This window comes from Lonchura striata, chromosome 2, assembly GCF_050655825.1.
Source record: "Lonchura striata isolate lonStrDom1 chromosome 2, ASM5065582v1, whole genome shotgun sequence".
Lineage (NCBI taxonomy): Eukaryota > Metazoa > Chordata > Aves > Passeriformes > Estrildidae > Lonchura > Lonchura striata.
In genome coordinates, this window is record NC_140704.1 from 21,244,945 (window position 1) to 21,272,483 (window position 27,539).

Sequence of the window (27,539 nt, forward strand, 5' to 3'; positions counted from 1 at the left end):
AGATACAGAGAAATAACAAATGATTTCTTTATTGTTTTGATTTAAGCACATGTTATTAAAGACAATATCAGTAGTTTTGTTGTCTGGGACTTAACCAACCTGTCATCAGCCAAATAATTATTTTGTACTTAGATCTTTTGCAAAGAAAATAAGTTTCATTTCGCATATTTCCAGATTCTGTCTTGAGCAAAAATACTACAGCTTGTTCTGCAGATGGGTAAATGCTGAAGTCAGAAAGCACATGTGAACATCTATATTACCTAAATAGTTCTTCAAAACTCTGATAGTTATGTGTGTCATAATAGAGTTGGAAAAAATTGTGAATCATTGTGGGGGGAGGATGTCGCTAGCAAAGAACCATAAATAGTATCATCATATTATTTTTCTTCACAACTGTTGTGTGTATAAAGTCATAAAGTTGCTTAATGCACAGCAATCCAAATTTAATGTTTTCTGAAAAAATAGGTGTGGCTATTACTCTTAGCAGTCATGGACTGTCCATTTGTAACAAGGTAGATTTTGCCTGAAAAAAGTGAGTATGTAGATTATAGGCTACTAAATCTAAACAGCCATCATTTCTGCCTCTCCCTCCCCACTCTTCCTTTCAAATGGCTTCAGTCCAACAAAAGCAAACAAGGAATCTTTCATCTGATACAATGAGTTTCCCTGCATGTTCTGTCAGACAGTGTGAAGGCAAATATGTGATATTGTAAATGTTTTCTAAAAATTAGTTTTATTACTACAGTCTTTTTGTACTTTATTTTCTTTCATTGTAGAGATAAGAGACAGTAAGAAGTGGGGCAGCTCTAAATAAGGCTGTGATGTTCTGGATGAAATGTTATACAGGCATTTTGTAATTATTTTTATTATACTCATAATAAGTTATGGCAAGCTGAGACAATTCAGAACTTCTAGGAATGCCAAAATGTGGTCAGACACTGTATAAAAGAGTACCAATGAGTTGAAATGTTATGCAAAATACAGCAAGAATATGTTCCAATGCAAACAATAGGAAGAACAACAGGAGGTTAATAGGTGCTTTCTAAATTCTGTCATGACATGCAAATCCACATTGTGTTGAAGTTTGAATTCAGACTCATTGAAAGTGAAAAGACAGCATGGAATAAATGTATGTCTGCTGACTTCAGGTGATTGAAACTGTGGGGTAATTCAGCTGTGTAGGTCTTTAAAAAATTTCTTGTTTCTATGTCTTTGTGCATAGAGGCCCGACAGAATTGGCTATCCATTTTCAGTTACAGCATTGTGGCATTTCTGGACTTGAAGAATCAGATAAGCAGAGAAAATGCCTGTCTGAGAAATCTGAATAAGTTACGAATTACTGCTTTTGAAGGAAAATGTCCTGTCCTGGACTCCTGGAACCACATTGGTTTCAGATTACATTTTTTTATTTCTCTGACTTTGATCACTGTAACCTGTTCTACACATTCTCAGGGCCTTTCTTCTGCATCCTTGATAGCGTTGTCTCTCAGAAGAAAGAACATTGACTTCTCTTCCTAAACAATCTCTTTCATCAGAGTTCAGCTGAGGGGCACCTCACGAAACACTGACACTGCTATAGGAGAGCCTAAATGTGAGTCAGTGGTGTTTACCAGAACAGGGCCGAGGGGGAGTGTTAGTTGGTGCAGCATTTAAGCTCTGAACACCAACAGAGATTGTTAGTGGTGTGAAAGGAAACTAAATGCATGTGTGAAAATTCAGTCATTATTAGTATGAGTTAACAGCATTGGTTTATACAAAAATAACCTATGTGTATCCTTTAACTCAAGAACACTTCTACTTAAGGAAGGGAGTGAAAAATATCTATGCACTTCCTTTTGTTTTTTACTTCCATGACCAGAAAACACAGGTAACCAAATTTTGAAAAAGTATGCTTTCATCAGAGAAGAAATTAAAATCACATTTTGAAGATTCTGCTTCAGAAAGTGGTTACAGAACATGTGGATATAGGGTCTGTAGTTTTCAGGAGTAAGAGGTTCTGTTGGAACAGTCTGGACACCTAAATGGAAAAGATACAGATGTGTGAGGCAAGAGCAGAAATAATTTCTAGGCTAACATAGGATTCCCATTTTCTGTGTGCTGTTTCAGAGTAGGGAAGCAGATACTGTTCTGTTTTTGACAGCATTGACTCTTCAGATATTCCTATTTTATTTTAAGAGCTCCTTTCTGCAGGAAGAGAACCATTGTTAAAATTAATGTTGATGGAAGGTGTTTCCTGTGGGAACTGTGGGATCCCAAAAAGAATTGAAATTACTGGTTGGTTTTGTAGTGTACATTTGTAGTGTAAATGCTATTGCTAAATGAATTTAAGTTGTTCTGAATAACACAACATTTCATAAGTTCATAAGCAATTCCGAAATTAGTTTTCTAGTAGAAAGGCCAGCTTTGAGATCTCATTGTTGGCAAGGGACATATCAAAATAAAATACTTCTGAAAGGTTCTACCCTTCTCTAGCTTTGTGATATCGCAGAGCATAAGTATGAAACCTTGTTCTGCTATTTCTGAGTCTACTCCAATTTTATTTACAGGTTAATTAGTTCCTACTACAAATTTGTGGTCCTTTTTGTGACACAAAGTGCTTCTGATCAGTTTGTTTATTGTTTGCTTGGAAGGTTTTCTGTGGGAGAACTTACACTTGTTACACTCATGTCAGTGATTTTCACACCAGTGTTTATCAAGTAACTTCTAGATTTTGTCTAAATTTTTCATTCTAGTAAAAGAGACTCTATATGTGATGCAGCACTGTGTGGTGACATATTTGTTTCTAATGAAACCAATTCATGACATCAATTTACCCAGAGTCTCAGTGGCTTTATCTTCCCTAAAGATAAAAAATCTGAAGCATTGTCGTTTATGAAGCCTCTGTGGTTTTGGGGGGTTTTTTTTGTGAATTTTCTTGGTTGTTGGTTGTTCTTTTTGGTGGGGGCTGTGGGGGGGATGTTGTTTGGTTTTTTATTTAATTAGAAATATGGTTTTGGTTTTAAGTGGAGGTGGCTTTTATGAGAAACTGTAGCCATCATAGAGTTTTTAGCTTGCTCAAGAGAAATATTTGTTTCATTTTATTTTCCTGTTTCCCACGTTGTTTGAATGAGCAGCCAGTTCTGATAGCTGCTAGGAAATAGCAGATCTCTCTGTCTGCTCATAATTTTGATGGTCTCTACTTCACTTTACTAAAAAAAAAAATTGAAATACTGGAGAAGGCAAATCCCCTCTGAGTTACTATACTTACTGAGAATTTATTCTGAAATTTTACATTTTTTGATACTATTCTGTGCTCCGGTAGATTGAGAGAATGCCTTTGAACTGACTCTGGGTATGATGTTTCCATGCCTAGATAAAATCTTGCAAAATGGGGTATGGGGAGTAGTTCTAGCAGTTCCAATAGAAATGTTCTATGCAGCAACACTTAGATACAAAAACTGGAAATAAAACACTACCACTTGTTGCATGAGTTACACTTTAAAATTAACGAAGGAAGGATGAGAGAATAAAGGATAGAAAATCAGTGCAATAAGACAACCTTCTCAAGATCCACAAATCAAAGAGGAAGGAATTTCCCACTAATTAAGCTCTCAATTTAGTCTATTGTAGCAGCACTTCTGAATCAGAAAACTTACAAAGAAAATATGCCTAAGTAATAACCATGAATATCACATTAAACATCTTTAGGAAGATGTTTCCTTAATAATTTCAAGTCTATTTTAAATACAGTTAGGAAGAAAAGTGATTCTAGAGGTAATCCATCAATTTACTTTTACAATTTCCTGGTTTCCTTCAAAGTGTGTGTGTGTGTGCTCTTTTTACTCTCTGCTTGCTGCATTTGCATTTCAGTTGGTTAAGAAAAAAAACTTTTATGGATATTCTCAGTTCAGTCAGAGAAAGGAGAGTTTCTTCCAGTCTAGACCCTGGGAAAGAGTTACAAAGAGTTGTAAATAATTCTCTATCTCTTGTTTTTTACATTGTTTATAGATTTGTTCTGCCACTGTGTGGTGTGCATCATTCACTGCACACCAATTTTTACTTTAAGACCAATTAAATTTGTCTGCACAATGCTCTCTATAAAAGAGTGATGTATTTGAAATAAAGTAGTAGTAGTTGTTCACATCATCTAACCTTCGGAACTAGAGTTCCTTTGTTCCCATCCTGCCAAAACAGCGACAAACTTTTGTCCGATTTTTAAAATTAGCACTAAGTTGTTAGTAAATACATGGGAACATACTTGAGACTAATGGCCAGTCATTTCCTTAAGACAATATTTAGGCAATAACTTTATCATTGTCTCTGAAGATGAGCTAGCTATGTGTTTAGTGGAAAACCTGTAAAGCACCTGTTGTGGAAAATGCACAGAGCAATATAAAAATGGTGGGCTGTTTCTTGCCCCGTTGTAGGATGTGCTGTCCTGAGGAGTACATTTTCCTTTTCCTCCTATTAGCATGTATGATTTTCATATGTAAACTGAGATTGGGGGCTGGAAGGTAACAAATTAGGTCCTACCTCATAGGAAAACTTCTAGAAGGAATTGCAGCTTCCTATCTCTGGAAGGAGGAGGCTATGAGCAACATCAGTTTTACATGTACATTAGCCTACCAATGAAAAGACTGGTTTTCAAAGAAACACATTTTAGTTGTTTCATTCCTTTCTGTAGTATATGCAGAGTGGTTTGCAAGTAGCAAATACCTCAAAGACATTTCTAAATGCAGTTTTATAATTTGTAAGTCACTATCAAATCCTGAAGGTAGAGGTACTGGATAGAAACAAAGGGTGAGAACTTGTATCATTCTGTATCCCTTTTAAATATGAAAGCAGTGTTGGTTCTAGTTATATTTGATAAAACAGCAAAGACATTGAGCCTGAGTCATCACATAATGGGTAAATAATTCTGGGTATGAAATTTGGATTAATAGACATACTGGCTCATTGCTAAAATATAATTGAGTTTTTAATATTGTTGAAGTATTTAAAAATCAAATCTATATTTAAGAAATGGTTGCTTAAAAATGGTATTTGTAATTCCAAATCAAGTGAAAAGCATAATACACACACAGTTAAGAAGATGACAATAGCTCTCTTAATAGTTAATCTGGCATCAAGTGAAGAATGAAAAGAAGAACGTTAGTTAAGAGCAGTAGAGCATACTTTCCTAAAATCCTGTAAATGCAGTGCTATGCCCCAGTGTCCATATTGTGCTTTGGCACAATGTTGTATTTATGGTGGAGGTAAGGCAGAGGTAAAAGGTGCTGTTTGTCCTAAGGTGCAACCTCAGCACATTGAGAGGGGAAAAAAGTTGACTTTATTTTCCCCCTCAACAACTGCATATATGTGTGATTGTCAAAGGTTATAAACCAGAGCAGGTCATTAAATAAACCAGTTTAAGACAGCAAATAGTATATTCCTAATTAGGGGTTATCTTCATGGAATCATTCCTGAAATTGAATTTTGAAAGGGAAATTTTGAGTCATTTCCACACAAAATTTTTCATAAGAGCCCTAAAAGCTAAACCACCATCTTCCAAAATATGGAATTTAACATCTTTATAGTAATACAATGAAGAGAAGGCAAATAAAATTAGCAACTTCTCCACATACCCCATGTACCTTTAAGGTAAAAGGTAGAAATCATAAACCTTGATAGTGCCAGGCTCACACCATCCACTCTTTGCTTTACAAAGCACATTCCCTTTTACTTTATCTTTTAATTGTAGCCTACTAACTGCATATTTTTAATACCAGATAATGATACTGGGAATACTAAGAATTGCGAATGTAATATTCACCATGTGACAGAGTGGTAGTTCCAGCTTATGAACTGTTTAACTGCCTGTCATGTGTTCTGTTTGAGAAAATGAATCTCTATGAATGGCTGTTAATCCTTGTTCCCTTGTTATAAATACAATCCGAGGAATCATTCTTCCCCTTACAATTTTTCTTCCTGAGAAAATGTCCTGAAGTCATTAATATATTACAGAACTTAGGAAACGGAGAGTCTTAAATATGGTTAGTGAATGCTTATTAAATATATTTTTAAGGGAAGTGTACTTGAGCAAAACAACAGGAAAATTGTTTTGTGGCCATTTGTCTCTTTGCATGTTTTTTCTCCAAAATGTCTGAAGACCAGATGTTCTTTCTGAGCAAGGCACCATGTAGCCTTGGAAGTGGGGGCTTGCATATTTTTTTATTCTCTATTCAGTTTGCTTTATTCCAATGTTCCCAAACCGTACGGGGATAGATGCAGGAACTAGAAACAGTAAATGAGACTGCCAACATGCCAACATATGCTTTAGTAATAAGAATAGGCTTTAAAATAGTAACTGTTTTTGTCTGCTCTGAAACTTTGTGCCAAGTTCTGCTTTTTGCAAACTTGTGACGTGACCGGCTGTGCGGAGGCTGCCATGGGCCGGGCAGCACTGCCCATGTGAGGCTGGGTGGCCTCCACATGTGTGGGCACCTCAGGGAGAATCGTCTGCCCCAAGGGTGCCAGAGCTGCTCGTGGGCGCAGCTCGGGTAACTCCGCACGCTGAGAGGAGGGGAAGGGATGAGAGAGGCCAAAGAGTCCTTTATTTCCCCAGGTGGGGCAGGAAAGGGGCCCTCTGGGTGGTGCAGTGACAAATGCCAAAGAAATCAAAGATTACAGCAGCTTGAATAGGGGGTGGGCGGACAGGGGTGCAAACCTGTCTGCCCAATGGGGATAAACCAGAGAGGGACACAACAACTTCTGATAATGTAGCAGGGGTGGGCACAAGGTCAGGGGACAAAGAGAAAAGCTAAACTGGAGTGATTGATACAGAACTTTCTCGAAGAAAATGGGGGTAGTTACAGGATTGACAGCCAAAAGGGTATAAACAAACTCAGATTAATGGAACCAAATTAGGAGAAAACAGGGAGAGGTGAGAAGATTGACAGATAACTGGGGAGCAGAGTGGTGGGAACTTTTGGGGTAAACAGCTTGGATCAAACCAACTGTGAGGGGGCAAATGGGGGAGCATAAAGGATAACTAACATTAATAAAACCAACTGACTAACTCAAACCATACTGCAACAAGGCTGAACTTCTGTAGAGAATCTCTATCAGGAGACTTAGGGTCATTTTATAAATTACAGGAACCTGTTTGAAATCTGTTTAGGTTGTAGCTGTTGTTTGATCCACAAAACCTTAATACGTGTAACAGCTGTGGAATCCCCAAGAACATAGGTTGAATCCATATACAGCATCGGATTTAATCCAAGTACAGTCACAAAGATCTTTAGCAACCAATTTCTAACCTTTTTTTTTTTTTTTTAAGTGTTAAAAAATAGGTTTTCGATCCCTTTATTTACTCCTTTCATTGTGATAACAGCTTTGTTGCATACCAAATAAAAATAACATCTCTGACCCCTTTTGGTAAGGCAGCTCTACTTTTAGGTTAGGATGTGTAAATGAATGAATTGAAAGTCTAAATGTGGAAGGATGCAAATACAGAGAAGAGGCAGAGACAGGGATTGTCTGTGGAGGAGGGACCTTTGAACTCCCAGCAAAGGTGAAGCACATTTAGTGATACTTTAGCATTGCCTTCATTTTCTGTCTTTCTCCTTCTACATAAGTTACATGTGATTAGCTATGTGTATAATATATTCTTTTGTTTCTAAAACTCAGCTTCATAGGTACCTCATGTAGCAACCTCATTTAGATACTTAAGTACTTTTTTTGGTTTGTTTTGCATAAGAAGCTTATGAAATCTGTTTTCTTTGTGTGTTATGGGGAGTCCAATGCCATTTTCTTCTATTAGTTGATAGTTTAGGATATCTTATATGTGTATTTTAAAAATAACTGTTACAGAGGGGTGCCAAAGTTGTCAGAGGCTGTGATGTGAAAATATTGAAGCAGTTCAGGTGTATTTAGAGAAAATATTCAGTCATTGCCTATGTGTAGTTAAGAAAATTCATGCACTTGGAGTGAAGTGAGATGGGATTTACTCTACAATACAGCTTTAATGAAAAAAAAAAGTGTTTTGTATTAATAAAAGAATAAAAGATAGTTTTTTGTAGAAGCTAATGGCTCTATTCTGCTACTGTTAGAATTATCTACCTGAAATAATATTCTACAAAGATGAACATGAATGACAATACTGCTTTTATAATATATGAAGCTGTGATATGTGTGAATATTTAGTATAGTCTCTGTATATGTAGCAACATGTGCATATAAAGATTTCCTGAAATACTGCTTATGAATACTAAATAACAGTGGATCACATGCCATTATGAATATACTTTTTTTCTTCATTACTTCACAGAGCTTGTACATTACAGGAAAAGCCATAAAATATTACTATGAATCAGGCTGAGAATTGTCCTTTTGAAACACTCAGCATATTTGAGTTAAAAAATAATTGATCTGGTCTATTTTCAAAAAATATTTCATCATTCTGGATTGAAGCAAGTCAGACAGGGTTTTCATCATCCCAAGAGAGAATTATATGGTTTAGGGGGAAACTGAATACTGTAGGCTGGTTTCCAACATTAAGTGCAGCTTTCAGTATTGTTAGAACTATAGTTAGGAAGATTTAAATTTCTGCAGTACATCTTCACTGGCTTTAAACTTTGCTATCAAATGTTCCTGACAAACATGTTTATGTCCTGCCTCCTTATTGTAATTCCCAAATAGAATTAGGAATATGTTAATACCACTGTGCTGTATAGCAATCATCTCATGTCTATAGGCTGAAATAGTATTAGATGTAGAAATAGTATTTAATACTAGGTATTAATTTTTTTACATAGCAAAAGGGTAGCATGAAGGAGAAGCTAAAGTTCATCCTGAATGAATTATATTGTGGATGTTTTGAAAGTCATAAAACATGGAATTTGTCCACTTTCAGCTTGATTCCTCTTAAGGACAAAGTTTCATGTTTATATAGCATTGTGTTCTGTCTTCCAAAAAAAAAAAAAAGCTCTGTGAGTATAATTTGAAAAGCTGCCCTTTCAGATTAAGCTTGTGGCTGGAGAGTAGTATGTAATTTAGTTATTAGATAAGAATTCCAGTAAGCTCTAATTTGATGACTCTTGGTCTATAATTCCAGTAATTTTTACTTTCAAAACAAATTGTTTTGTGTTGATGAGGAAAACAAGTTAGTTACTTAGTGAATAAGAAAAATACTATATACCTAATCTTTATTGGTTTCATCTCTTGTGATCTGTCCATGAAAGCAAGGAACATGTTGAAGACGCTCTTATTTTTTAATGAATGAACAAGTGAATTGTTGCCTTCTTGTGATGTTTAAACTAAACTACCAACATCTGTGGCAATGTAACTGTAAATAGGTATTCACTGTACTTTTGAGTTTCTCTTATTTTTAAAAACTGCAATGTTGTGGCGTATTTTGTTGGCTGTGTTATTAAATCATCCTTTCCCAAAGGAATGGAGGATATATTGTGGTTTTTATAACTTGCTTGAGTGTATGTTAAAAGCCCCGCTTTCCAGCTGAATAGGCTAACAGGGTCCTCAGATTTCTGTTACTAATTCTTCTTTGGTTTGTGTTCACTTTTCTTCCACAGCCTCACCCCACCCTTGGATCAAGTAGGCTCTCTTTTCTGTCTGGTACTATGGGTGAAGGGAAAAAGAGTTTGAAGTATTCCATATGTAGCTTTTCTTTCTTTCCTGTTGAAAACTCTTTTCTGTCCTCAGCAAGGTACTCCAGGTACTGTAGATGAAATGCAGTCATTTCACTTTTGCAGGGCAATGTACAGCTAGAGCTAATTTGCTTCCTTTTAACCACCTTGTTGCAGGAAATTGCTTATCATGAATGTTCCTCTTCCAGCACCCCCACTATCCCTTGATGAACACTTTCAGATAAACTGTTGTTTTTTCGTGGTCTAAACTACAAGGCCTGTATTTTGTTTTCTAACCCCTGATAAGAATTCTGCTACTTTGGGAGTGGCGTTCTTCCTTTTGTGTCTTTTTCTTCTCTTCTTATTCAATGAAAGTATTCTGGCATTTTCTGAATCCCATATAGACTCACAGCCCCTCTTCAAGGCTTAGGAGGGTACAGTATATGATCTTTGACACCTGCCATTCTGAAGTGGAAATGGCTGTGGCCACAGAACTCTTCTATAGCAACAGAAAAGTTCAGGACATTTCCTTCAGTTTTTCCATATACATCTGTCAAGTGGGAAAAACCTTATACTCCTTCAAGTATTGTTGGGGTATGTTCCAGTAGTTTGGCATTTTTTAATGCCTTCTCTCATGTAAGATAGGATGCTGCATAGCAATGGCACATTCTATTGGCCAGCACAAGAAAATAATGGTAAGCAGTCTGTGCAGGGCACTGCCCCCTGCAAACAACTGGTGTGGATGATGCCCCTGAACACAATTGAAGTCTTCAACTACTCTTCATTTGCCATCTCTCTGTTCAGTGCCAGATTCATAGTCTTTTAAACTAAATTTATATCCAGTAACATCAAATGGTTTAGGACTGACTTACAGGTAAGTGCTCTAGGATTTGACTTGCTTTGTTACTATGGCATAATTCTCTAACTGTCCCTTTCCAGACAGACACTTCACAATAGTGTGCCTAGATTGACAGTAGATGCTATGTTGGTATTTTTAGAACCAGTAACTTTATACCTCAGTGGTCTCAGTGCTTCCTCAGTTGATGCCTAAGAGGAGAAAAGATCTATGATCTTTCTGTAACTGTTCAGTTCTTTGTATGACAGTAATAACAGCCTCCCATTTTAGATCTTAAGGACTCTCTTTTCCTTGGTTTGATAAATAGCTCCTAGGAAAACCTACACAAAAAGCTGTTATTTAATTTCAAGCAATGCCTAAATTCTGTTGAGCCTTCTTCATATTAATGAGAGTTCAGCAACTGGATTTTTATATCATTATAAATCTTTTAACCTATTTTTGCTACTATAGTGATGATACATTTTCTGCTCTCCAACTGATAACAGTCTGTGTTGAATTTTAATTTTTAATTCACTTCCTACAAGTCCAAGTCCTACTGGCAGGGTTTTTCAGAGGTGAGAAAAAATTATGGAAAAAGAAGACAAGTTCTCTATGTGTCTGTATGGCTCACAAGATCATTATCACTACCTAAGAACAAAAGAACCAACATTGACATTTCACTGATGTACAAAGCACTAGAGGAGAATCAGACTCCTACTGATTCACTGACACTTTGGTTCAGTCCCTACAAGTAAAACTATCTGATACCTTTAGGACACAAACTCATTTGTATGTGTGGTGATACATATGGCACTTCTACTCCTTGCCCCCAAATAAAGCTGCATTCAATTAATTCTATTCTCTCTTAGTTAAGCAAGTTGTTATATCTCAGGCTATAAAGAGCATTTTAGTTCTGGCTTTGGTAGCAGGATTCCTTCATCTTTTGAAGAAGAACATGATCTGTGTCCTCCGGGGTACGTAGAGTGAATGTGGAGATTCATTGCAAATGAATGATTACAACCACAGGAGGATCTGAAGTTGGACATTCTAATTTCAGGGCACTATCCAATTTGAAATGCATTCTAGTCATGTGTAAAAGACCTGTGTGTCCAAAGTACAATGATGCAGTTACATAGTACATCAGTAGGATTGTGTGAGGTGTCTTTTCTCTTTCAAAATACAATCTCCAAAGAAACCTTGCTGATACATAAAATCAAGTTTCTTTTTGAACCAATTCCTTGCTGAGATGCTCTGCCTGGCATCCAGTTTCAACAATCTCTTGTGAGAGTCCTGTAAAATTTAAATTGGGAAATGGATTCAGAAGTCAGCTAGAGAGATGGGAATCACTTTCGGAGATCACATCAACCTTGTTTTCTTAGGAAGCCATTTTGGAAAAGTTGATGCCTTGAAAGCCACTGATTATGGCATTGAGAAATACACAATTTTCTCTGTAATACAAGACTGGGTTGAATAAACTTCAGTTCTCCAGATGCAATTAAGTTACAGCAAGTTAAAAGATTGATAAACAAACAGTGTTTCTGTATTGTTTTTAGGTAAATTTTTAAGAAGTTAGTATTACAATATATAATATATATATCTATATATATAATATATATATAGATATATATATATATAATATATAACATATCGCTCAGTAGTGATAGTATAGAACCATAAAGCAGTTCATATAGAAGCATATTTCATTTTTCAGTGCAATGGGTCTTTCAGGATGTGATTTTTTGTAAAAAATTCATAGCCAGCATTTCAGTGTGGCTTAGCCATTATGTTCTGCTTTGGATTTGTAGAATGAAAAGTTTGGGAATGTTTTCATTAAAACTTACGAAGAATATTTTTTGCCTCTGAGGCTAAGCATGGGATCTTAAAATAACTGGTACAACCGATGAGAATAACTTTTCAAAGTAATATAAAATGGCTTGTTTGTGTATCACAAGAGCCAATGAGTGAAACATGATTTCTGGGACATGTTGTACTTAGTATTGGAAATAATTATTGTAATTAACTGTTTATGAGATTCCCTTATATGGAACTTTCACGGCATGTGTTACATCAAAATACAATTCATAAGGCTGGGGTGGGGAATCTATTTTGGCACATGTGGTGAAATATCAGCTTGGGCAGCTGAAATATGTTTTTGTTAGATGTTTATCACATTTTCAGCTTTATTGCATGAAGGACCTATGGTATTTTTCCCCCCAGTACAAATACATAGACTAATTAAAGTTTTTTAAAGTTATCTTCATATTGCAAGTGAATGACATGATAAGTTGAGAGGTTGTGTGGGATTTGTATATAAAGGATCTTTCATTTTAAAATTTTTATACTACAACAATCTCAGTGAAAAGTTAGAATTATTTTACATACAAATATTTTTGGTTGTCTTACTCTAAGGCAGCTTTTCTAGCTTTCCATCTGAAGTTACTTGCTTAGAGCATTAGTAGTCACATTTAGTGAATAAAAAATGTTAATGTGTAACAATATGGAAGCTTTACTATATTTGAAAGTTCATTTAAAAGAGAGAATTTTCAGTAAGACTAATGCATTTAGTGATTTCATCTCTAAGTTCTTCCTATTTCTACATACATGAACTGAAAAACTAAGGACCTGGAAAATTAAAATGCTAACAGAAATACACACTATTTTCAATTGTACTATGAAAAAAATTGTTGGCAGTTGCAGAAGACTTTCTTTCAAGAATCTGTTTTGCATCACATGAAACTGTGGAAAGTACTACATTAAGAAGGTAATTTGTGGGTAGGGAGGACAATGCAAATGGTAGTTTTTATTCTTGGATTACATTAAGATTGTATGGAAGGAACTGCATATTCATAAACCAAAGTAGAACTATGAGGTTTACATTTGAAATTATATGCCTATGCCATTGGAAGTTACTTTGGGTTATATCCTTCCATGCCATTGAAAATTCTAAGCATTCTCCCTTGTTACATAGGCTTTGTGAGCTGCTGATTTTTTAAATAAGAAACTACCACTAAAATATCCCTTCTTCAGAGTTAAATCCTGAATACTGAAATCACTAATCATCTTGTTGTTAATAAGCTTTATATGCTATGGCATCATTGGCTTTAAACTGAGAAATATTTACATCAATTTATTATAATAAACACTGTGATAATGAAATGTATTCCTCCTTAGTATGTTTTGTATTCCAGATTATTTAAGTGTTCATCACATACTGCAAAATTTCATAGTGTATGTATGTGCCCTATATAATAACATAAGTGTTATTATGACAGGGTATGTGCTCAACAACTGCACAACTTAATATTTTATTTGGCATCCTGAAAACAGCTTTGTTGAGCTAATACAGTCTTTCTATCTGAAAGTACTTTAAAGTATTTTAGAACAAATGTAAACATGAAGATAACACTGTCAAAATATTGGTTTTCTTTAAATGTTCTAGTTACCATTCATTTATAAAATCAGTGGAAGATTTTTCATTTAACAGTGGATTGGTTTCTATTAAGTCATATTTATGGATTCTTAAAATTACATTATTGTGATAATGAATTAATATAAAAATCTAGCATTTCCATTTCCAGGACATAAAACAAGCAATTTTCAAGTTGTTCTCATCAGGAGACAAGAGCAGGACAAAGGGACTCCTCCCAAATTAGTTTATTCTATGCGCTTTCCCACTTGGAGATCTTGAGTACAAGTGATTGCAATTGTAGCTTCCAATTAGCTTTTGTGCCACAACATCTGCATGATAAGACTTGCATAAAATTTGTGTAGAAGTTTGTGGAATAATCTTTAGCATACATGTTGATTGTTTTATGTCACTATCAGCAAAATTGCCAAATTACTTTAACTTTTCTTCTGTCGTATTGAAATTTTCTTTAATTTAGGTTCCAACTGGGTGTAGTATGGCTAAATATTTTCTTAGTAATCTGTGTATGAAGTAAGAACGTTTTGTAAATTTTCTTTGTGGGTTTTTTTTTTTTTTCACCTCCATAGGACATGGCCCTTGTTGCTCCTGAAGCACCTTCAGAACAAGCAAGAAGAGTTTTCCAGACATATGACCCTGAGGGTAAGGGCTGTAGTTTGTGCTGAAATGAGATTTTTTTAATAGAAATATACTCATGACGAGAGGAATGAAATGCCTAGTCCTTAAGAAATGTTCACTACAGGAGTCAACCTACAAGTGACATTGAGCACCCTGGTCTGCTAGAAGGTCTCCCTGCCCACGGCAGGCAGATTGGAATTACGTGATCTTTAAGGTCCCTTCTAACCTAAACCATTCCATAATTCTATAAAGAAATGATCTGAGAATTCTGCAGTAAGGGAATTTGTGCAATAGAAGTAGTTTTTAAAAGAGATGTTTTTTAACCTTGTTGTGTTCTTTGTAATTAACATAAAGCTTAAATAAAATTTATTTCTCCTATATTAAATTTTCATTAAAAACTGATCTGATATGATTCATTCTTCATGAGATTTTGTTCTTGAATGTATGCAGCATACACAGAAAATTTTCTTATGTTTTGGAAAAAAGAGGGATATCTGCCATTCAAGTACTATTTTAACTAATCAAAAGGGGAAAACAGAATAGTTATTATCCCAAGGTACATTGTGGAGAACTCTGTAGCAAGTATTAAGCTTCTAAGCATATGAGTGATAAATCCAGTTTCTGTCTTGCACTTTTTTTAAGTGTCAGAGAAGTATTTGAGAACTCCTTTCCTTCTAGAACCCAAACATTTGCTTGCAAATTTTACAGCTAAAGATAGGTTGTATTTGCATTTTTAAGTGAAATTTGTTCTGGAAAGCATTTTGTTTCTTTTTCTCACAAGAAACTTTGCTGCTTCTTCAGATAATGGGTTTATACCTGACACACTTCTAGAAGATGTCATGAAGGCTCTGGACCTTGTTTCAGATCCTGAATAGTAAGTATAATAAAATTTAAATACTGCAGAAGTATCAATTAATGACATTAATTATCATTTAAGGCTTTTTTTCTTGATTTCATTTACCACGTATCTATTATAATTTCGGGTTGGTTTTGGGGTTTTTTCCTAGTTTGGATTTTTTTCCTGCTTTACATTCTGGGCACAGAGTGTTATTTTCAAATGTTAAGCTTTAAATTTAAGGGGAGGAATTAAAATTAAGTTGTCTCTAACTTTGCTAGTAATAATTAGAAGGAAAAAAACCCCTCAAACCTACTGCATTACTACTACTACTATATACTGAGGGGATAATCAGGATTATATTTCTTTATATTAATGCAGGTGAAATGGTGCATCAGAAGAGCTAAACTGTTAAGGTATTCAGAGGCAAGTCTGGGTTACCACTGGATCTTTCTGCTGAGTTGGAAGCTGAAACTGCTTCAGTTACAGTTTTGTTTCCACCAGCAATCGGGACCTAGCAGTGTTTATAATTGCCATTTATTTTCCGAAACAACACATTGATTCCCAGGGTTGGAGTTAAAACTCAAATATTTTAGCTCTAATACGGACAGATAAGACTAATGTTAAGTGACAGCAGTTAACCCTTGATGTCAAAACTTACCACATTTTGTGACTAACCCAGAAAGGAGAGCCAAGCACTTGTACTTTTTTACTGCTCCAAAAGTTGCTTCTGCTCTCTTGTAAACATTTGGTCTAGTTTAGTTGGGTCAAAATGGAATGACTGTGTAGACTGTGAGTTTATTTACCAGAGCCATCTGAAATGCAATTGAGCCTATTTTCTGTCCTTTCAAATGCTTATAGTGTAGTTTATAATGAAGTTCACTTAGTTGTTCTCTGGAGGATAGGAGTAAAAATTGAAATAAAGAGATACCCAGACAAAAAGAAAGTACAAGACAAAAGGCTCACATTCATATTATAACAATAAATGGTGTAATTTGCATAAGACTTTGTTTTGAAAAGGGGGGGAAAAGCAAAAAAAGCAATTTTTAATAGTCTGAGAAGATAACTTATGCCTTTTTGTTCTACTGTCTAGATAAATCTACAGAAATCCTCTTTCTTAATGCAGTTTTTTTTTCCATTTGGCTGTTTCTCTTTCAGGGCATTTGTGGCATAGACCTGTCCTATTTTACTGTGCATTGCACATAAAATATAAATTGATGTTAAGGGCCAGTCAAAAGACCTGCTGTATTGACAAGCCATGATCAAACTATGCAATATGCAGTCGTAAATCGTCTCCTCTTAAATAAATACATTGCCTATTACTATTATCTTGGGAACCTACTCTGTTTGGGTTCTAGATGTTGTGTCTTTTTAGTGTGGAACACAAGTATAAATAATGTATTTCAAACTCCATACAGGCTTTTTTGGTTGCTTTTTGTTTGCTTGTTCTTAAGTAAAATTAAAGGCCTTGCCTCCAAATGTAATATTTAAATCTGTGGTTATCTAATCCAAGGCTTTAAGTTTATCACAATCTCAGAATGTATAAATATCAGACCTGATTAGAATTTTAGAACTGTAGAGTGGAAAACTCTATAGAGCAGGCATGAATTAGCAAGGTGACTTAGCCAGTACTGAATGCCACTGTATGTGGTTTTAGTAAAATGTTCAAGTCTATTAATAAATGTTTCTGAGAACACACCTGTCTCATTTGTTTTGCCTGGAAACCATTTGATGCCCTTTAGGGCACTGATTTGAGGACATCTGCCAGTGTAGGTTTAGCTTGCTTAAAACATTTCATGCTCTCTATCTATTTGACCAGAAGTGGAGGCTTTTGTCCCCACACACTTCTCAGCAATAACAGTACAAAGGCCATCACCCCAACACTTGTAACCTTTTGAGTTCAGGTGCCAGACTTTGCACTGAGGAGACTGAGGCACAATCACACGTTTTCAGTAGCTCTGCTCTGGTACCAGTAACATTGAAAGGTGTCAATGATTTGCTGAAGGAAAAAAACTGAGTTGAAACATAGTACAATCCAGGTTTATTAAATCTACCCTCCTGCTTAACTGATTGAATTTTGCACACTGACCATATTTAAAAACTTGTGGTGCTGTATTTTTAAACAGCTCTTGTATTTCTTTACTGAGTATATACCTTGCTTTAACTTTATTAAATAATTTTAAGTTCATTGTAAAAATTATCTGTAATGGTTCTGTTTGTAAACACAATGTTTTTGCAACTCTGTTGCAGCACTTCAAGAATTTGGGCAGGTTTCAAACAGCCCCTGAAACAGCCAAAATTTTGTACTTTGAGAGCAGTGAGAATGAGGAATAGAAGGATTGAAGTCCAGTATCTTGCAAATTCTCAGGCGTGGTTTCACTTGAGTAGTGATTCTTAAAAAATAATAAATTAGCCTAGTTTATAGGATACCACATTCAGAGTTAGGAGTTTTAAAATTCTTCTCCCAAGGACCTTAACAGAGCCACTCTCTTTAGATTTGCATAATACTTCCTCTGTGCATTGAGGGAGAAACAAAAAGATTTCAAATAACTTACTGCTAGTTCTATGTTCAGACCAAGAAAATAAGTTACTTAAAGATAAAGAAACATAAGTGGTAGCCAAAAGGAAAAATGCTTCTGTACAACAATCAAAAAGACCTTGGAAACTACACTTTATTCTCATAGCCCACAGCAAAAGAGACCTGGGGGTGGTTAAGGGCCTAAGTAGTAAAAGAGGCATCTAGGAGAAACTAAGAGTGTGTTTTCTGAAAGGAAAACTTAGTGTGTACACTAAAAAAAGTGGGAAGAATCTGGATTTATGGAATGGTAAATGTAAATACAATATAAAGCAGAGTTAAAGTCTGTAGACTAATAAGTAAAGTTATAAAACAAAAACTGATAGTATTCTTCTGAGCCCATCAATGCCAAGGGGCTTGCAAAAGGTTTGTAGTTCTGAGAGATGATTCGCAATGTTTTAAAAGTTTTCAAAGTCAATTAGAAAAGTGCATATTCATATATGCACTTCGTATTCACCAGGGAAGGTGGTAGGGAGCAGTTCTCATCACTAGAGAAGATTACAGATTAGTTCTGCACTTAAGCCTTTTGATGGGTTGTGAGAGTAACTAACATTCTGAAGTGTGAAAATAAGTAAAAAGAAAAAGCAAAATCCTCAAGAAACATCAGAATTACATTGCTGAACTCTTATAGGTTACCTGCCATTGTGAAATGTGCTGGTACCAAAGACTATAGGAATGAGAAAGGTGACAAATAAACAGTAGGACTTAGAAAAGGATTTGAAGGCCAGTCTAGGGAAAATTCACATGTAAATGTTTCATGCGTAAGCATGAAATAAGAAGGAACATTTTTTGTAGATAAATAATTGATCAAAGAATAAAAATGTCACTGTTTCTTAATGGAGGGGGATAATTAGAGGAATTTTATGAGAATTTGTATTAAGTCAGTGAATTTTATTATTTTACCAGCAAGGATTTGAAAGTAGGGATTTGTATGATTGTTGCTGATACAAATGTGTTTGAGATGTTAAAAAAAAGAATGTGTGAGAGCAGCAGAAGTTAGTAGAAGATATGGAAACAGGGAAGTATCAAAGTAAATGTAGATTGGTTGCTCAGGAGATAAAGCAATGCTGATTTCACATAGACATTGTAGGTCTGTGAAGTAGATACTACTGGTCAGGAAACAGATCTCAGGATTTAAACTCATAGTAATAGCTAGACATATGGAGCAGGAGTCTTAGGAGTTATGTCACTGTATAAATGCCTGATGTTTCACTCCATCTTGGAAAAAGTATATTATAGAAAGCTATCAACAAGGCAACAAGGCTAATTAAAGATACAGTATGTCATTAGTGCAAGAAAAAGCTAGGTTAGAACTGTTTGACCTGGAAAAGATAGAAAACCATTGACACAATAAATAAGGAATGACTATTAGTTGCTTTACAAAATACAAAAATGAGGCGTCATCAAACTGAATCAGGTGACAGGTTCAAAACAGAGAAGACACTTATTCCTAGAATCCATAGTTTAATTTGTATTTTTTGAGTGGAGTTTATTAAGAGACAGAAATATAGATGGATTCAAAGCAAATTAGGCACATGCATGGAAAGAAAAATATGTATCTTTGTGTTTTAGATACTGCCTGTCACTGAAGATATCTTTGAGCAGCAGACTGCTGGAAATGGGGAGGGTAACCTAAGGATGTGTGTTTGCCCTGTTGTTCTCTGTTGTAAGCATCCACTACTGGCCAGTGTCAGGAACAGGATACTGGGCAAGAGGCTCTGTTGGTTTGACCCAGTGAGGACGTTCTTGTGCACGGTACAGCTTGTGACTCAAGCAGAGGGCTAGGTAGATGCAAATAGATGCAATCTGCTGCCTGTAGAAATATATTGCTTAAATAGAATTATAGTCTTATGATTGACTTTCGTTTGCAGTGACCTGAAATTAGACTAGTCATGCAGTGAGGCTTCCAGATTAGTATTGTTAGTATTTCCATTGTTTGTTAGTTTTGGCTTCTTTGATACCAAGTACGTGATGTAAATAAGAAATGTATCTGTTAAATTTCATTTTATTTCAGTGTACTTAGAAAATCTTGGAAGGTATTCAAATGTCTGTTTAAAAACAGGTTGTTTGGCAGTGATAGAGCTATATTTGAAAGATGACTGGTTTTTGTATCTTTAAAGAATGCTTACAAGACAGCAAAATGCCTTTTGGGCTGTAAACCTGGATTTAGATTATATGGGTTTCAAATTATTTTACCAAATATGGTGGTCCTTCAGAATTATCACTTCTTTAATTTAAAATAACAGATTACTTTTACTCAAAAATAACCATGTTTTGGCAATTTGCATGCCATTCTGGTGCAGTTGTCACTTATGATTAAAAATAGAATAGTATTGCTATACTTGGCAGTCAGTACTGTGGTAGCACGGCATAACTTAGTCATGCAAGAATAAAAGTGTCTTACTCATACTTTTATATTCAATGTTTTTATCTTAGTGTAAACCTCATGAAGACCAAATTAGATCCAGAAGGACTGGGCATCATACTACTGGGTCCCTTTCTGCAAGAATTTTTCCCTGAGCAGGTAATCAATATAGCATCATTGCTGCAGAGCATTCTCTGTTCTGTTCGGGTTTGAGATTCATTAAAAACTTCCATTAATATCACAAGAGTAAATTTTAATAAGTATTGCATTCATTTAACTCAGCTGATAAGCACATAACTTCTGTATTCCACCACAAATGGTAGATTTCTGTTTTCTGTAACGTGTCCGTGATTTTGTCAACTTTACACTGGAAGGAAACTCTATTGTTCTTAATTTAACTTCAGGAAATATATAATCATTTTGAGTGTGACATTGAATTGTTTCCTTACTCAGAAACTTCATCTGAGTTTGGTTTTTCTGAAAATAAATGACCATACTGGTTTTATCAATATTAAAAATGTTGCTTGCAAACAGGAAAAGGTTGCAAACATATTTAAAAATATTTATATATATATATTTCTTGATAATGTAAAATTTTTGAGAGTTTAACAAAAAATTCATGATAGATTTAACATATGTGGAAGTTAGGGCATTGGAAAATTACTTTCAAACTCTCAGTCTGTTCTATATATTCTTTAAGACTGCACTACTACAGAGAGGCAGCTGTTAACCTAGCACTGCTGTCCTCTTTCCCCTTTGCCTTGGATCACATTTTCCTCCTGTCACACTGCTTCCCTGACACCAGAAGCCTCTTTAAACAGATTTGTGGTAAACTAGAACAGGGAGCTGGTCTGGATAAGAGCTCTATTTGCAGGTTGTGGGAGCTTGTTCCATGGCCATACACATGCTTGTATTGACAAAAAAGAGTAGGTTTACCTGGGGTAGAAGAATAGGCTAGTGGGAGAAGGACAAGGGCTGAGAGGAGTACTTTTTTAAAGGCTTTTTAGCTCAATGTGTCACCGAAACCATGTGGGTTAATTTCTACAGTCAAGGAAATATGAAACTGATGAGTTTAAATGCCTTCAGCGAGATTCTTTTTGTTAGGATTGTGCAGCACTGGTTATAACATTCTGTACTATGAAGCATTCTAGTCAGTCAGAAGACACTAGAATTGCACTGCCAAAGATGGTAGGGACTGAATATATCATTCAGAGACTTTCATTATCTGGAGGAAAGGGAAGAAGGAGTTAGTCTTCATTTTCTCTGGCCTTTTAGAATTACATCTGCATTGTATTTTTGCCAACTGTTTCTTCTTCCTTTCATTTGTTTATATGGAAGTGGAAATATATTTTTATATAAATATATATTTATATTTATTATTATATATAAATAATAATAATTTACTTCTTACAATTATATTAAATTTGTAAATCTGGAAGACTCCACTGCTTCATTTTAGGCCCCAGAAGAATTAAGTTCAGAATGCCGAAGAACATCCTCCATAATTGGTTGTGCCTAAACTGTCCAGTACCATGGGCCATAGGGAGGTGGAGGAGAAAAGAGCCATTGTGTGGGACTGCTGCCTCTCATGTCTGTCATAAGGGCGTCATTGACTGAAGAAGGGGAGCTGGAGAACAAACCACAGTGCAATCATGGGCAGAACCCTGCCTTGGTCACCTTGCTGGAGGAACTCTGCCTCCTGTTAAAGTTGGTGCCCCTGAGTCAATGCCTGTCTCAAGTGCTAATTCCCTGCTACATGTGATTCCCCACCACTCAGTTTTTCGTGTCCTGCTAAACCTTCACTAGCTCCAGTAAAAAACATTGGAACTGTTACTGCCTTATGGGTGCTATTTGAGCAATCAGCATGTTTTGGACTGGAACCTGCCAGTATCCATTTTTTTCAATCTGTCTGTACTCTGTGGATCAGGTAGCAGTAGCCCTTACCCATTCTGACACCGTGCTAAGAATTCTTTCTGAAAGTGAAATTCTGCAGAAATGAAGATGAGTATCTTTGAAAGTCTTTCTTTCAAATACTGTGAGGAAATAGCAGATACCAGTGATGGCTGGAATTGCTGATGCTAATCTTTGAACATCTAGCTAGGGCTCAGTAGATCCAGGTTAGATTCCTTTGCTGAGAATATTCAAACCCCTATTCTTATTCTCCTAAAAAGTACTCAACTCCACCTCAAAAGCAGAAAGGTATCTCAGCTTTCCTTCTGAATGCTATTGGCTTAGAAAAATTATTCAAAGCTATTCAGCCCGACTCCTTACTACTTAGGGCAGTTATGTTTGTTTGGTTTTTTAAACAATAACTGCACAAAATCCTTAACTTCCATGGCACAGGAACTGGGAAACACCATTTTTTTCCCTTCTGGGTGATCATAATTAATGTATCCTCTTTCCTTCCCCAGGAAGACTTAATTTTATTTATCTCTGGGAAGCAACTTCTGTAAGCAGAGTTACCTCTTAACTTCCTTATCACTACCTTCCCTCCACTGAATAGCCTGGATGGCTGTGAAGGACCCATAGAATTTGTGAAACATTCAAGAGTAGAAAAATGAGTTAGGGTTTTTGTAATCTGATTGATGTACTGTAACCTGAGAAGATTTATTCTCATTCCAGCCTTTACTTCCATGTGCTCAAAAAAAGGATAAGCTTTTGTTTGGAGCCTGGTCCGGTAGGCATGAGAGAGCTGATACTACACCTGATTTGTATTTCCTGGTTCAGTGAATCCAAAGCTTTCAGTACTCTTAGGACTACAGCATTTAAACACCTGGAATGGTAAAGATCACCAAGAGCCAGTAGCTTTGCTGTTGGACCTCAGCAGAACCAGTGTCTTCAAAATTAGTTTACTTAGACAGGCATGGGAGCTTTTTAGCTCTCAGATGGAGGGCCAGAGATTGGATCTGGTCCTTAGTAAAAAACTTTGTGGCATCCAAACCATCATAAATAAACATGCATATGACTACTGCATAAGGTTTCTCACAGTAAATATTAGGATGGCTGCTCCATACTCAGTGCTGAAGTTGTACTTTAGATTGTCCAGGAGAACACAGAAAATCATTACTTGCTCTTGGGGGCATTCCTCATTAATTTACTGACATCTAGTTTTTTATTTCTGATAAGAAAGGTTAAATGAAGATTTTGTCACCTGAAAGAAATGGCACTTTTTAACAGTCCTCTCAAGTCTTGCTGATTGAATGCATCTGTCTAGTTGTAAAGAGACACATTGGATGCCACATGAAATTAACTGGTTTCTTTCTATTAGGACTCCAGGGTTTCAGAGTCATTCACTGTTTACCATTACAATGGACTGAAGCAATCTAATTATAATGAAAAGGTAAGATTTACAATTAAGCCCTAATAACAGTCATGAAGCAAAACTGAATAAAGTTAAAGGCAAAATAGTCTGACTTGAAACAGATCTTTTATAAAGCTATTATTTTGATAATTTTCTTCCAAAATTATATATTTGGAATTGGAAACTTCTTTGTTCTTAATTGTATTTGAGCTACTGTACTGGATTGCTTTGCCAGACCACTTCTCTGAAACTGCATTTTGAAAAGAGCACTACTCACATATACCTGTCATAAGGGGATTTGAACTGTAAGGCACAGTGGAGATGTAACACACACAAAGTGCAACTTCTAGAAGTAACTCTATGTGTAAATTATGTTCTTTAGAATTTTTTTGAGTTTTTTTAGTAGTTCATGCTTGCATCAAAAAAATCTGTATTTTTTTGAGCCGTTTACTGAGGAAACAAAGATGACCTGTTTCATTTTCAGCATTCTTGAAAAAAGGGGTATACCAGACACAATATGACTGTTTCTAAGTTCCTGAAAGAGAATTCAGAGTAAAAGATTGTGAGGCATTAAGAGGCATAAGGAGCAAGAATGACTTAAGTAAGACTTCTTTCAGAAAATATACCTATTCAATCTTTGGAATAGCTTGTAATTAAGTCCTTAAAATTATGCCTGTGAAATCTCCAGCAGTTCAATAGCCCAAAATGTAAGCAGAAGCATTCAAAGATGAGGGTTTTTCAATTTCATACTTTCATTTCATTAAAAAAGGGAGTACGTAAAACTTCACAGATTTGATGTGTATCATAACAAATCCTCTCCTGACCTGGTGAAAATAATCATCTCCCAATTCTTGAGCGGGCTGACAGAGTTGGGTTTACTTTGACAGGTCATGTATGTGGAAGGCACAGCAGTTGTCATGGGCTTTGAAGAGCCGATGCTGCAGACCGACGACACCCCGGTGAAGCGCTGCCTGCAGACCAAGTGGCCGTACATAGAACTGCTCTGGAGCACAGACCGCTCTCCTTCCCTCAACTGACGCCCTGGCCACGAGCAGCGTCCGGCCCTCGCGTCCTCCGGCGGGGATGCGGAGTTGCGGATTGCCTGGGGAGTGGTACACTTTGTGTGGAGTTATACACTGGTATCATTGAGGAATTGTAAATAATGATTACAAACACTTTTTCAGTGTTAATTGGAATATTTAATTTTTTAATCAGATTGATTTCTATTATAATAGTTTGTCTTTTTTGGCCACTGTAGTACTGTTAATGTGAGTTATCCTAAAAAAAGCCTACTTATAAAGTCTTACCATTATTTTGCCATCTCATGAAGATTTGAAAAATTCTGATATTGCAGAATCTGCATATTAGATGTCAGATCTTTAAAACATGAAACATATTCAGCTTTCTCAGAATCATATAGGCATGTTTTATTATTTAAATTATATTAGCTTACATTACAGTACCATAATGTGTGGACTAGATTGGCCTTTGCACTGGATATGTTTTAATGAATTTAAATTTTCTGCAGTTTTTCCTAAAATGAATTTTACCTAAAGAGCTTGCACAATGTGACATAAATAAGATACATTTTTAGGAATAAGTATAATTCTTAAATACTCTTTCTTGGCAGTTGTATATTACTGTGGCTTAGTTATTGGGCATGTTAAAAGTGAACAGAAAATCTGAGGAAAAATAGATATATTAATATTTATTTGAATTTGTATAAAAGAAATGTAAAAACAGCAGAATTTCTTGCTCTATAATCTTTAAACTATTCAAAACTTACAATATTGCCAAATACCTCTTCTTAATTTGTCCAAACAGCAGTGTAAGCCAGCATTACTGTATGTGTTAAGTGCATGAGAACATCTGTTATTACATTATTATATTCCTTTATTTATTATCAACTTCTTAGCCCTAAAATAAAATCTTTTCCTTGAATCATATATTATTTAAAGTTTGATTTACTTGGACTTGGTTGCTGCTTCTCTCAGATGGTGAAAAGGAACCACAGGTTTAGAAATGTCGGCTTTCAAGTTGCATGCATCCTGGGGGAGAAAAAGCCCACACCAAAAGCTAATTTCCTAACTTCTGGAATTAGCATGATCATTTCTTATTGCAGACTGACAGCAGAGTGTCTTAGTATTAAGAGTATTTTTAGATTAGATTATTAGTATTTTTAGGTTAGATTTCTTTTTCTGAAAAAAAATCGTTTGCAGATAACAATGATTTGAAAAGATTCTTTAATTTGTCTTAGGACTCACTTTACTTTGAACACAAGTATTCAGTCTTGCACTGTGGGCTTGACATTAAAAACTTGTGCAACAGTGGTATTACTGCTGAAAAATATAGGTAAATTAAGAGAATCTGCTTGTCAAGTATAGAACTTTACTTTTCAAAAATACTCAGGCTTGATAGGTGTTTTTTTAAGCTGGTTTTACACATTTAAGATAAATGTCTTTAGATTTCCACTGACACCTTGGAAGGGGAAAATTCATTTTTCTTGCTCTTTCTCTTGAATTCTGGTATCTGTCTTTGGCTTGTACTAGAGTATCACACCAGATTTTGCACTGAATCATAGCTTGGATCTGTTAGAATATGCATCTTTTTTTCTAGCCTACTCTCATAAAATTGATGTTCTGTCTCACAGAAAAAAATAAATTAGAAGCCCAGCTGATGTGAGATCTGTCTTTAAGCATTAGTCTGGATTAAAACTTCTGCTGTACTCTAGAGACATTTAACTGATGATGGTGTGATATAAAAACCTCATTCCTGTATCCTTCATACTGCCTAGTTGTTAGAGGCCTGGATTCTGGTTTACTTCACTTATTTTTGGATTAGAGAGGCTAACTAGCAGTGCTTTGTGGCATTTAGGCAGCTCATCCGAGAGCCTCAGCCAAGTGAACCCTTCTCCCCTTCCTTCTGTGATGAGCACAATGGGAGAGATTCTGCCTGTATGGAAATTCACTTTTTGTCCCCTAGAAGAATGTGGTTATTTAGACAGCAAGCTTAAAACATGCAGGACGTTAATGTTTGCTACACTTGATTTGCTTTCACAGAAAAATGTCTAGAAATCTATTTACAGGTTGTTCTGCTCTAAGTGCTGCCTATGTGTGTACATATATATTGCAGTTTGCAAATTGAGGTCTAGTCAATAAAATCAGAGCACTCTATGGGATTAAATGCATTCTGTAAGTAACCAGAGCAAATTGATAATGCTAACTGTAAGAAAGTATGTGAGCTAAATATGCAATTAAATGACATTTTGATTCATAATCTAGGGGTTTTTACATATTGCAGAGTTGTTCAATTTTAATTGCCAAGGAAAGGTCAGTATCTTCTGGGAGACAACTACTATCCTAGCTGACAACATGGTGCACTTACCAGGATGTTGAAGAGTGGATGTGGAAAACTGGCCTTTCCTTCTCATGTCTCAAAACCCTTTGAGATAAAAGATACATGTTGGTGTCCTTTTGCTCTAAATTCGCTTTCATAAAAAAGAGGTGGATCAAAAAGGGGTCAACTGCTGGGTAAATGGTAAAAGAAATTATTTCCACTTCAAAGTACACTGAGGTTTACAGTCTGCTTCAAATAAGTTATCTAAGTAAATAATGGAAGGACTACTTATAGTGCTTCGTATTAGCCCAGACGAGTTATATTTGAAGGCTGAAGGCTAACAAATACATATTTGCTTCGTTGAAGTCTGAACTGTTAAAGGTAAGCAGCCAGTACAAATCCAAATGTAAATATCCTTGTTAGAATCCATGCAAAGGACCCTTTAAAACAGTGAATCACTTAAGTACATGCTGGGCATTTTGTTTTTTGGATGCTTTTGTTGAAGTTCTGTTCCTTCAGTTACAGTTTATGCTTATCTGGCTCATCTGTATGCTTTCTCTTACCTTTTCAGTTCTTGTGTGGATGAGTTTAGGTTAAAGAAGGTCAAGATGGGCCTTGATGGAGCAGGCAAGTGTGGGAATCAAAATC

At 35.7% G+C, this 27,539-nt stretch overlaps 1 protein-coding gene and 1 long non-coding RNA gene across 4 annotated transcripts in view; one reads left to right on the forward strand and one right to left on the reverse strand.

Annotated features, from left to right (window-relative positions):
* Positions 1 to 25,501, forward strand: part of MINDY3 (MINDY lysine 48 deubiquitinase 3) — a 50,083-nt gene extending 24,582 nt beyond the window's left edge. For all 3 annotated transcript variants that reach the window (XM_021551759.3, XM_085566206.1, XM_085566202.1), the window contains 5 exons: positions 14,431 to 14,503; positions 15,281 to 15,353; positions 20,326 to 20,413; positions 23,523 to 23,594; positions 24,443 to 25,501. In XM_021551759.3, coding sequence (XP_021407434.2) covers positions 14,431 to 14,503; positions 15,281 to 15,353; positions 20,326 to 20,413; positions 23,523 to 23,594; positions 24,443 to 24,592 — 456 coding nt within the window. In that variant the 3' untranslated portion in view covers positions 24,593 to 25,501. The remainder of the gene's footprint in view (positions 1 to 14,430; positions 14,504 to 15,280; positions 15,354 to 20,325; positions 20,414 to 23,522; positions 23,595 to 24,442) is intronic.
* Positions 757 to 27,539, reverse strand: part of LOC146768141 (uncharacterized) — a 30,198-nt gene continuing 3,415 nt past the window's right edge. Inside the window, exon 2 of the long non-coding RNA XR_014951074.1 lies at positions 757 to 26,996. This is a non-coding gene — a long non-coding RNA (uncharacterized LOC146768141). The remainder of the gene's footprint in view (positions 26,997 to 27,539) is intronic.